Source organism: Barbus barbus, assembly GCF_936440315.1.
Source record: "Barbus barbus genome assembly, chromosome: 31".
NCBI lineage: Eukaryota > Metazoa > Chordata > Actinopteri > Cypriniformes > Cyprinidae > Barbus > Barbus barbus.
In genome coordinates, this window is record NC_136759.1 from 168039 (window position 1) to 180627 (window position 12589).

At 38.2% G+C, this 12589-nt stretch overlaps 1 protein-coding gene across 1 annotated transcript in view; it reads right to left on the reverse strand.

Moving 5' to 3' along the window:
• The window catches only part of LOC306850968 (limbic system-associated membrane protein-like), a 131846-nt gene extending 120618 nt beyond the window's left edge, over positions 1–11228 (reverse strand). The window contains exon 1 of the mRNA XM_079386952.1: positions 10853–11228. Within this exon, the coding sequence (XP_079243078.1) occupies positions 10853–11007 (155 nt within the window). The 5' untranslated portion in view covers positions 11008–11228. The remainder of the gene's footprint in view (positions 1–10852) is intronic.
• Positions 11229–12589: the final 1361 nt, after the last annotated feature.

Sequence of the window (12589 nt, forward strand, 5' to 3'; positions counted from 1 at the left end):
AATACGGGATTAATTTTCATTGTTATGCTGATGATACTCAGCTATATATCTCAACAAGACCAGATGAAACTTCTAAATTATCTAAGCTAATAGAGTGTGTTAAAAATGTAAAAGACTGGATGACCAATAATTTTCTCCTATTAAATTCGGATAAGACAGATATATTACTTATTGGACCAAAAAACAGTACACAGAATCTCTTGGATTACAATTTGCATCTAGACGGATGTACTGTTACGTCCTCTAAAGTCAAAAATCTGGGTGTTATATTAGACAGCAATTTGTCTTTTGAAAATCATATTTCTCATGTTACAAAAACAGCATTCTTCCATCGTAGAAACATTGCCAAGCTTCGAAGCATGCTCCCTGTTTCTGATGCAGAAAAGCTAGTTCATTCATGACCTCTAGACTGGACTATTGTAATGCCCTGCTAGCTGCTTGTCCTGCATCTTCAATAAACAAGCTACAGATGCCAAAATGCCAAGATGCAGCGGCTAGAGTTCTTACCAGGTCAAGAAAATATGATCACATTACCCCAATTTTACAGTCTCTGCACTGGCTACCTATTAAGTTCTGTATCATTTACAAAATATTATTACTTGCCTATAAGGCCCTAAATGGTTTAGCTCCTGCGTACCTAACTTGTCTTCTACCATGCTACAATCCAACCCGCTCCCTAAGGTCGCAAAACTCTGGACTTTTGGTAGTACCTAGGATAGCAAAGTCCACTAAAGGAGGTAGAGCTTTTTCACATTTGGCTCCCAAACTCTGGAATAGCCTTCCTGATAACGTTCGGGGTAACGTTATTATTCTTTAGCTTGGGTTGAACAAATAATTTTTACTTGGTTGGAACAGCAGCTACGCTAATTATGTCTCCGATACAGTCATTTTCTGTGGATCGGGTATCGGTCAGACGTTCTGTGTTATTGTTGAGCCCCACGAAAGGCACAAAAACATTATAAAGCACATAAGGTTTTCGTGCACTATATTCCAAGTGTTCTGAAGCTGTTCCATAGTTTAATCTTTGGTACAGATGAATATTTAAGTCGTTAAATTCAAGTTCAGGTAAACTCTTCTCTCCGCTGCGTCTGTCTGTCATCCTCCATTCAGCATTCAAACTGCGTGTTGCATTCGGTTACTACAGTCAAACTCTCTTCAAGAGCGCACAGTAACTGAGGTTTAAAACTGTCCAAAGAAAAGGCTCAATAAACTAACACACAGATGTAATACACTACACATCAATATCTCTTTCCTTTGTGCTTTCAACTTTTCTGTGCGGACTCGGGAGAGCTGCGCACTGTGACTCCGTGTCACTTCAAGCGCATCATTCTCTGCACGGGATGTGCATAAGCGCTTTGTGCTGCTCTGTATTGGAGCTTTTCTTATAATACTTTTGCGCAATGAAAGATTTTTAATAGTCTTTCTTGTTCTGTCCTATCTATCATATGTTGCTGCCTTCATTACTGTGCTATAGATTTAAAAGAAACGTTATTATATGTAACATTATATTATATTTATAAAACGTTAATTTTATAGTATATATTTATATATTAATGTATTTGCTTGTTTTTTCATGAATGTATTTTACAACAATACAAAAAGCAATGTGTACCATTTTACCAGATTTAGTCCTACATTTATTCACTTTTATTTGTAAATAAAAATGTTTCACTAGGTATTATAAAATTATTGTGCAGCCATGATTTTTCTAGAGTATCTTTTGCTGCTGAATTATCCACTAACCTAGTTTATCCTGTTAGAGATCCAGCGTCCCGCCGGCGGCACACGGCCCCCCCCGGGGGTAAACTTTCTCAGACACAAAAACCCCCCCCAAAAAAAGCTGAACATGTCATATATCTATGAAAAGCTGAGATTCTTCTGATTCGAACGATGTAAGGCATTTTAAGATACAATCAAAACAGCAGGTACAATCAGTGTCTTTGTCAGAACACCAGCACCCAAATAAAAAATCAACAAAACTCATGAACTCACCTATGAAGCCTCCTGAAAGCTCACTGATCCATGATATTCCAACAAAAACGGTGCTGTTACACTGTAAAGAGTCCAGACTATCCAATTCAGTGCAATATTTAGTCCATAGCACATGTATATCTTGATAAACATCCACGGAATGTAGTACTAGCATTTCCCATTAGCCGACGGAGCAATGTAATCTTCTGTGTTTTCTGCAATGCAGCGTCTATTCTCATGCACAAACAGAGGATTTTTTTATGTCAAAATGGCCGCTGAGAGCTGACCTTTTGATTGACATCTCATTTGAACCAATAGGTTCATCTTAGAGGGGTCAACAAGCCTCTACAGCCAAAGAGCGTCCAGCATGGGAGATGGGTCAACCCCTATTTGATGGACAGTAGATCGGTCCAGTGGCATTATAGTTTGGAAATAACTGTCGTTTCTGATAGCCAATGAGCTTCTGAACCGACTGATATGATGTTTTAGGGGGTCGGTTCATGTTTCATTGGTCTAAACACCGTGCGCACTTCTTGTGCGCATGTGCGCGGAACGCGTTCGTGTGTGTGCGCTCAATGGAGAAAGACGCGCTCGGCGGTGTGCGAAAGGTTTGGAGAGCGTTGAAGCGTTGAAAGTGTTTGAATGGTGAAAAATGGCGAAGAGATTGATGAAAACAAACTTTTCCCTTGAAGAGGTTATAATGCAAGAGCTCAGTGATGAGTTGGAGGATGATATTAGAGAGTTTCTTCAGTTGACTCCATAGCTGAGGAGATGGGGAGACGCAACTTTGCACAAGTGAGTTTTTTATTGTATTTTATAACATTTTTACTGTACTTTTACTCATATGCAGTACCTCACGTACTGAGGTATGTGTTTTGAGGTGTTCCTGCTAACTTTTGTCGGGTGTGTATGTATGTGTATATTTATATTTGTGTGTGTGTACGTACATATGTATGTATATACACACACACACACACATATATATATATTTGTACGTGTATATTTGTGTGTGTGTACGTACATATGTATGTATATACACACACACACACACACATATATATATATTTGTATGTGTATATTTGTATGTGTATATTTATATTTGTGTGTGTACGTACATATGTATGTATATATACACACACACACACACATACACACATACATATATATATTTGTATATGTATATATATATATATATATATATATGTGTGTGTGTGTGTGTGTGTGTGTGTGTGTGTGTGTGTGTGTGTATATACAAACACACATACATATGTACATATTACACTCACAAAATATAAATAGTGTTTGTGTGTGTACTCATGCATCTGTCTGGTTGTGTGTGTGCATGTGTTTATATACATTTGAGCATGTAAAAATAATAGTTGAATACAGAAAAGATGTAAATGTTTTATAAAATATTTATTTTGTTGTGCTTTGTATCACAGACAATCAGATGACGACTGGGAGCCAGTCACATACTGCCACAAGCCACATACTGAGGGACATAAGAGGAGCCATTTCACACTTCTGCCAGAACGGGGGAAGGGATAGTCAGAGGAAGAGAGAATCAGAGGAAGGGTGACAGAGAGATTGTTGTTGGCTCAGAGGGGGGTAGGGATCCCCCTCTGAGCCAGCAACAGTAAAGCAGATGTCAGCAAGCACATCTGAAGAGAGATGGAATGGTGTTGATGTTCCAGATAAAAAAAATGAGTAACATTTTTAAATAGTTATACAGTGTGAGATATATACAGTGTGAGATATATATATATATATATATATATATTAGTGTTTTAATTAAAAAAAAATTATACCATAGCACTTGTTTTGTTTCTTTATTTTCACATTTAGTTTCAAGAATTGAAAAACACTATAATGTGTTTGTTTCAGTTATGTGTCAACAATTATTGGCAGTGAATCTGGATAAGGAATAGAATAGCTCTAAGTGTAACCTTTCATTTGACACCAAAATTATAACTGTATGTTGCAGCATTCAAGAATTACAGCATTTTATGTGTCAATGGTTACAGAGGGCCATTTGGAGTCTCCAGGTGTCCTTTTTTGGGAAGCGCCTAGACATAAACTTAGAAAATTAGTGTTTTACACATGTTTATCTAAGGTATTGTTATCAAGTTTATCAAATTTAGCTTGGTAAGGCTTCATTCTGTGATCCCATTGTATTTTCCAGCTCATACCTCCCAGCTATAGTCATCTGCAGGCTTCTATTTACAAAAAAAGTGTTGGCGGAATTTTTTTTTTCTCTTTTTCAGTGTTTTCAAAGTTCTATTACTCAATATCAGTAAGACTTACAGTGATTCTGACTGTTGAGGTACAAACCTCAGAGTGTCACCTTTCAAAAGAGACCAACACCATGCACATACTCCAAATGGTTCAAGAACAGAATGCAATTTACTTTGGGTATGCCTTTTTTAGGCGTTTTAAGCAAATTTTACAGGATCTGGAAAGGGTTATAATAGTATTTTTGTCATAGATTATGATCATATATTTTTTCATTTGTTGTTTTTCATTAAAATGAAATTATCTATATGTTGACGATCAGGTCAACACACAAAAGTATAGAAATTCTACATTGATTTTTTAAAAAGTGCGCTGTATCGGATTGGATCGGTTCTGAAAAAATGGTAAACTGAGGATGCTACAATTTTTACAGATATTACTAGGGCTGGGTATTGTTCAAAACTGTTCGATATCGATATCGATACCGATACCGATACCTTGAGTTCGATACCGGTTCCTGAACGATACTTTTTTTGATACCAATTTTATGAAAACAGTTTTAACAAGATTACATTATCTCAAAAAACTTTGGTCTTATTTTTTTCAGCTTGTTGACATGTATACAGACTCAAAGACTCATCTCCTGAGCCACTGCACAAAGGAACAAAATATAGCCAACACAATAAATCAGTACAAATAATTTTAATAAAGCTCAAATAGTTTTCAGTTTACACTAGTGCGTGCTCGTTTTAAAACACATAGCTCAGACAGAATCATCATTTCTATTCATTTATTCTAGGTTGTTAAAGACTTCAAGAAATTTAAAATCTTTATCCACTTTCATAAGTGGATGTTTTATTTTCTTTCACAATATGTTTTATTGTTATTAAATTCTATGTTGTAGTATGTCTAATTATTTGAATGCATAAAAACTACTTAGTTTATTCAAATTTATTCTTAAAACAGCCTTATGAGATGTTTTCTTTTTCCTCAGAAATTCTGTGTTCTGTATCTGGTTTTCAAATTAAGGCATAAAACATTCATTTCATTTTTCTTTTAAATTATTGAAAATAAAACTTTATTTATTTATTTTGGCAAACAAAATTTTACTATTAAAATTAAAACATGGAAGAAATGTTGTGTGATCATTAATTAAAAAATAAGAGTTTTAATAATTTTAGTAGTAGCCTAGTAGTAGCAGTATGTACACTCTGCTGAACAATATTAATTTATTTCTGCCGCAGTGTCTTCCAAGTGAAACCGAACTTTTATTTTGACGGGTTTCCGGTAATACCTTTACAGTTCTGTGTGTATATGATATGACGCAAGTTTTACTCAAATCAAACGGTAAAATGCTGATGAAGTGACTCTCAGAGCAGTTCTGGAGCTGTTGTTCATGTGTTTATGTCCTCATTTAGTGAGACGGCAGACGCTGAAATGTCACGCGAGCGTCAGTCTGTGTCAAGTAAGCGAAACTGCGCGATATAGAGAGCAGACTGCTCCGTACGCTTTCGAATTGCTCTCGCGGAGGTCAAACACTGATCAATCAGCACCGCGTCACTTCTAGTCAAACACACCTAGTGCTGCAGGCTTATTGGCTCACTGACGTTAATGAGATTAACCCCTTAGGTATCGAAATTTGGTACCAAACGACAAGACGTTTTTCAATACTCGGTGGGATCGAGGCAATACGGTCGGTGCCTAAAAAGTATCGAACTCGATACCCAGCCCTAGATATTACTGATTTTGATAATGAATTAAAATTGACCTCTGCATCCTAACTCAAGCTACTATCAAATGTGCATTACTAAGAGACAAAAAAGTTATATTATTATTATTAATATTATCAAGGCAACCCAAACCAGTTTCTTGATTTGAAACATTGGATCACTCATTGGAACATGCAGAGACTAAGAAATACATTGTTCTATTTAGATATTTATTTTGTTAAGGACAATTAATGGTCTTGTTTCTACAATTTACAATTTGGAGCAAAAATCTGGCTTTAAACTTGAAAGAAATAAAGACTTGACATGTATCGTGATAATTATCGATATCGACTGATATGAAAAAAATGGGGATGTGCTTGTTCAGTGAATTGTTCAGACTCGCTAGCCTTCAGGACTAGCCTGTGTGCTAAATGAAAATAATCATGTGACTTTCTACCAGATAAAGATACAATAGTGAAATGTGAGTTATGTGCAGAGGAAAACACGTCTCAAATGCTTTAAACAGCACGCGCATCTGTCAGCTTGTGTTCCTGCAGCACCTACTGTGTCCTCCGCTATCTATCATATGTGTTTTGTCCATAGAAATGCATTATTCACTACTATAAAGTGACATGATTGACGTATATTTTCTGTGCACATTGGCAGATGCGATTAATTGCTAATCAAATTGGTTGTCAGTGATTTGCATTGTTGTTTATAATTGATTTTATTCATCAGTTGTTGCAGCCCTAAACCGCAGAGATTTTTTCTGAGGGAAACGGCGCTCGGCCTGAACTACGCGTCAATCTTGGAGAAACGGTGTGTTGATGCTTGCGCGAGTGCTAATGGCTAAACCGAGACAAGGTGAGGTGAAACCACGCGAGTCAGGGGGCAGAACCGAGCTCTCCACAGTCTCTTTCTAAAATAGCACATACGTGTGCTGTTATTGTCACAGAAGTGATAATTGACTCGGAGTATTGCTTTCACTGAGAGGATGTTTTAATAAACCAACAATGACTCTTCTCGTTCGGAGACGCAGCCCGCAGCCAGCACTGCTGCCAGGAGTGTTAAAAACCAATTAAAATTACACCATTGTGGGAAAATGGCCCTGAACACTGGAGGGGAACTTCACACCTCAGATATAAAGAGCAGCAAATCACAGGCCCAGAATTACGGCTCGCAAATTAGATGCCAATGCCCCAGATAGCTGCTATCATTTAATAAGCAGTAAACATGATATCTGTCAAATACACTTGCAGAATGGCATAAACAAAAAGCGCTGTATGTCCTATTGTCGGTGGAACATGATAAACAGCTTTGCTAATTAATCCTGGTGGCCCTGAAGGACCGAGCTCTTTACAGGAAGTGCTGCAGATAATCACATCCTGTTTGGGCTCACTCCTTCGTTTGAGAGGACAGGCAACGCTACGCTAATTGCTCGGACACTGTGCTCCTAATGAGGCCGCGGTGCGTTATGGGTACAGTGGCGTTATGAGTAATGATAAACCCCAGAAGGCCACAGAAGAGTGAAGGAGATAAACGGTGCTTCACACGCTTCCTTTCTATGTGCTTATCACGCAAAACGAACACGCAATTCTGACGCAGAGATCCAAACACCATTCCTCAAACACTCAAGCGTTGTGTGTTCAAAGCACATGTGAGTGACAGCGAGATAAACACACTCTCCAGACATGAACTCCAAACCCTAGCAGTAACATTTAGCTAAGAGCTTTCCCGTCCGCATCTGTAAACAATCCACTATCATCGTGCAGAAAAATATTTCACAGAAGAAAGAAACACTACTGCATTAGAGGTGAATAAACGATGATGGAATGAAAGGACTTATGACGTGCCCAATGGATCTGATGTAGCCTTGATTGCGAATCTCTGCTTTATACAACCGGTCATTTCTGCATGCTAAGCTAGGATATGAATACTTCAGCGTTACTGAGTTATTCCTTTTTTTCATTTTTCCAGCGCTTCATTGCATCTTTTACTAAACAGATGATTGAATTAATTTATAATATTTCTATCTAGTTTCTCTTGAGCGCTCATGGGTTAAACAGTGACAAAAGCCCTTCAGACCACAGGGAGCTTCATCTTCATCACCAATCGCTCTAATTGAAGGCATCTTCTGCTCCATTAATTCACAGCAAATGATTCTGTTTCTGACATTGCAATACTTGCGGCTGGCGACACACTGAATGCAAATAATAAAAAAAAGTCACACTAATCCTACTCTAGTATAAAAGAAATATATTTAAAATACATTTATTTCATGCTAAGTATAGTTCAAATCTATTAACATTTACTGACATAGGGCTTGAAACATACGGAAATAAAAATTATAATTAGCCTATACTGTTTTTGGACTACTACTTGTATGCACAATGCATATTTTTTAATATCAGGCCTAAAATGTGTTTTAATGTCACTATTGATGAGGATTGCATTATCTTTGAGTAATAGCAGTCTTTAAATGCAGGATGTTTAAAGTTTACCTGAACTATACCTGCAATAGTTCCACTTTAGCACAATCAAATATACTTCAGTATTATCTTTAGTAGCACTACAATTAAAGTGCATTAAGCACAAAATTTGTTTTTCCAATTTAGCAGACTTTAAGTATACCAGACATTGCAGGGTATTGTTTATTACATACATAAATATGTATTTGTAGTATACTTAGTATCAAATAAATGTATTTCAAAAACATTTGAGTATATTAATTTTTCACTAGGGTAGAACTGTGCAGTTAGGAGAAATTATATACATTTAATTTTATACACTGATTAGGTTGGAACAACCCTGGGCCCGTATTCCTAGAGATTCTAAGAATCCTTTTAGAGAGCTCCTAATTTAGCTTAAAAATTTCTTAGCTTAAAAGTGATTCAGGACCAATCTTAGAGGAACTCTGAGCGAGGAAAAGACAAAAACTTTTATCTTTGTGAGGAGGCGAGGCTGACCCCGTTGCTAGCTATGACACAATCTTTTGAAGACTGTGATTGGTTGGTTGTCAAGAAGGAAATAAAAGAGCGCTTTTAAGAGTAGGGTATATTATAAGCCTTCACTTTGAAATTACAGGCGTCATTTTACCGTACTCTCTCTCTCTCTCTCTCTCTCTCACACACACACACACACACATTATATATGTATCTGTATTCTTTATTTTTTATTTACCATGCTGTCATACTTACCGTATTTTATAGGAAATGAACAGGGACATAGCCTAATAAGTGCTGTAACAGACCCAAATCATCACTGCTGCATAGTTGCATTTTTCCAGTTGCCAAATATGTTAATGTAGTGATTACGTCCATTTCTGGCGCTATGGCATTTCAGCGCGAGATGTTAGCATGTCTTTAATAAGATCGGTCACAAACATGATCCCTGCACGATCTAATGTGTAGCGTCTTATTAACTCACTCTCATGCATTGTGTGCAACACATTTCTTCTCCCTCTTCATGTTTCGTCCATTTTCTCCGCTGCTAAAGAAACTCTTAAGCCCCTTAAAAGTCCTCGTCCGTACTCCTAACAATTTTAGACCTTAAGACCTCTTTTAAGGGTTAAGATGCTTTCTGAATTACTAGGATCTTTTCTGTAATTTAAAGAGGAAACACCCACATTTCTGAGAATTTTCTTAGAATTTTGTTACTAGGAGCAACTCTTAGCACTAAAATGTTTCATGAATATGGACCCTGATCTTTTGTTGTTGATGTTAAAACTAACGAAACTCAACAGTATTTTGGTGCAGATGCTGCTTGGCAGAAGACTCAACACCAGCAGATGTTAGACGAGCCTTGATCCTCGAAACCATGAACAAAACTACACGAGCTGAAAGAAAATGCGACCCCAACGGCCTTAAAAACAGTTCAGAGCTCTGGCGCCGCTGATGTCCTGTGTGAACGAGTCTCCTGAAGCAGAAGCACATCAACACACTCGAAGAGCCTCTAAACACTCAAACACAACCAGAGCCTGCTGCACTTCACTCCGCCGCATGTGCTTCCAGCTCACGCTGATTTATGAATGAGAGCGTCTCAAGACAGTCAGAAGATAAATAGTGTGTGTCTGTATTCACACTGAAACCACGTCAAGCATTACAGCCGAGCATGTGCAGGTTTGAGCTCTTATTCGTATAATATTAAACACAAAGTGACCGCTGAACTTCACAGCCATTCAGAGCTGAAGCTCTGGTCTCATCAGGACTGTGTGGCTTCTGATCAATCTGAACCGGTTTCTGCTGTAATGATGCTTTAGAGAAAGTGTTGGGTGGGAACGTCTAATGCTAATCATCTGATCAAAGGACTAACAAAAGGTGAAGATGAGGTCACGTGACACCCTGAGCATCAAACGCACACAACATCTGTCCAGAAATCTAGCTTGAACCGACAGTGAGTCTGTTTAATATCGAAGCTCATCTGCTCCTGAAATCTTCTGCTGATCATCAGCGCCTGCAAGCCCTGCATCAGAAGCAGCAGCACAACTGAAATAACACACACTTACTGTACAATCACCAGCAGAAATAACACACACTTACTGTACAATCACCAGCAGAAATAACACACACTTACTGTACAATCACCAGCAGAAATAACACACACTTACTGTACAATCACCAGCAGAAATAACACACACTTACTGTACAATCACCAGCAGAATCACCCGCGAACTTCAGCACATTAACAGACTCAAACTCTTCCGATCAGATGCGATCAGGAAAACAGTTGAATGCTGATCGGAAGCGAAACCGGTCTTAGTTTAATCGGACGCCGGTGATTAATCTGCTTAGAGAAGCGCGATCTGATCGGATGAGCCCGGTGTTTACTGATGAACGGGTACCGGACGCGGTGCTGATGAGGAGGAGGCTGAGGGAGGAAGGACAGGCGGGAGAGTGCGATGATAACGGGACTTAGTTGAGGAAGGAAAGTTGTCGTCTTACCGGATCACGGCCGTGTCTCCCTGTCTGATGGTGATGTTGTCGGTGGATCTCTGGCTGTCCACGCTGATCACCGGGAATCCTGTGGGAATAAAACATAGCAGTCGGAAAAAACACGCCTGCAGCTGACGGAACGAGGTGCGTCTCCACACAAACATCTCCAAAGAAAATCCACAGAGAAACACAGATGAAGAGCGCAAGAGATCCGCGGGAAACAGCGGAGAGATGAACCGGAGGCGCGCTGCTGCCGTGCACCGACTCCACACACACACACACACACAGTCACACACACACACACACACACACACACACACACACACACACACACATTCGCACTCACTCGCTACACTAGCGCTCTGCTGCCCCCTTCACGAGAGTCCCGTTATCGGTTGTCACGACAACAGCCCGCTCTGTGCTCGCGCTTGCCGCCTTTCTCTGGGTCTCACAAAAGAGCGCGAAGCCCGCGGCTAAACGCATCTGAATGAGGACGCGTCGCGTCACAGGCTTCTGCTGTTTCGTAACGATAACAGACAACCCAAAACACGCTTAACGAAACAGGATTCACTTTATTAATCTGTTTTTCCCTCAGGTTTTCCTACATGAACTTCTGTAAACACACGCCCTCCATTAAAATCCCGCTCTGACCGAATCATTTACACAATACTCCACAGTTTTAAATACTACAGTTTAAAATACTCCACAGTTTAACATATACTCCAGTTTAAAATACTCCACAGTTTAAAATACTCCAGTTTAAAATACTCTTAAAATACTCCAGTTTAAAATACTCCACAGTTTAAAATACTCCACAGTTTAAAATACTCTAGTGTATGAAAGATGGTTCAAGTGTACTACAAGTGGTAACTAAATACATTTTTTGAGAACAGAAAGTATGTTAAAAGCGTATTTTAGTTGATATTCATGGCGTCTCAGTCAGGGGCGTAGCCATCATTTCAAAAGTGGGGGGGACGGAATGTCTAGTGTTATACCTGTTTTTTTTTTTCAGTTAACCCTTGTCTAATTGACAGGTTTTATTTTTAATCATACCTTTTTGCTTAATATGCTTTATGATTATATTGTTATATATGATTATAAAACAGAAGGAAAGAAAGAGAGAAAAAAGAAAAATAAAGAAATACAACAGCTTGTCACTGGGACAGTACCCTTAAAAGGACATCTTTGTACCTTATTTACCCCAAAAAGTTTCATAGTTGTACATTAGATTCAAGATTTGTATTCGTCACAAACACCATTATACAGAGTATAACCAGCAGTGAAATATAAGTCAAACGGTACAAAAGTCATTACGGTACTTATTGGTATTCTAAGGTACTAATATGCACCTTTTTGAGTATAGGTTACAAAGATGTCCTTATAAGGGTACTGTTGTTTACATATTTCAGATTGTATTTTGTGAGTGTTGTATGTAGAGTACATGACACACAGTAATGGATACTTGCACATTCACATACTCCTTTATTCTGTTCTGTTCTATTATACATTATCTGATTAGTCTATGTTAAAAGAAATATCTTATCATAGACAATGCTGTAAATAATCTTTACTTCTGAAGCCTCACTGAAACTCTCTGCCTCATTCACTCTCAACTGTGAATTCAGTTCTGCGTCTGTCTATAGCAAATAAAGTAGTGTTTGAAACATGTACATACAGGGAATAGTGACATACAGAAGAAAATAACACATTAAATACACTGCTGGACAATAACCAATCATTTGTATC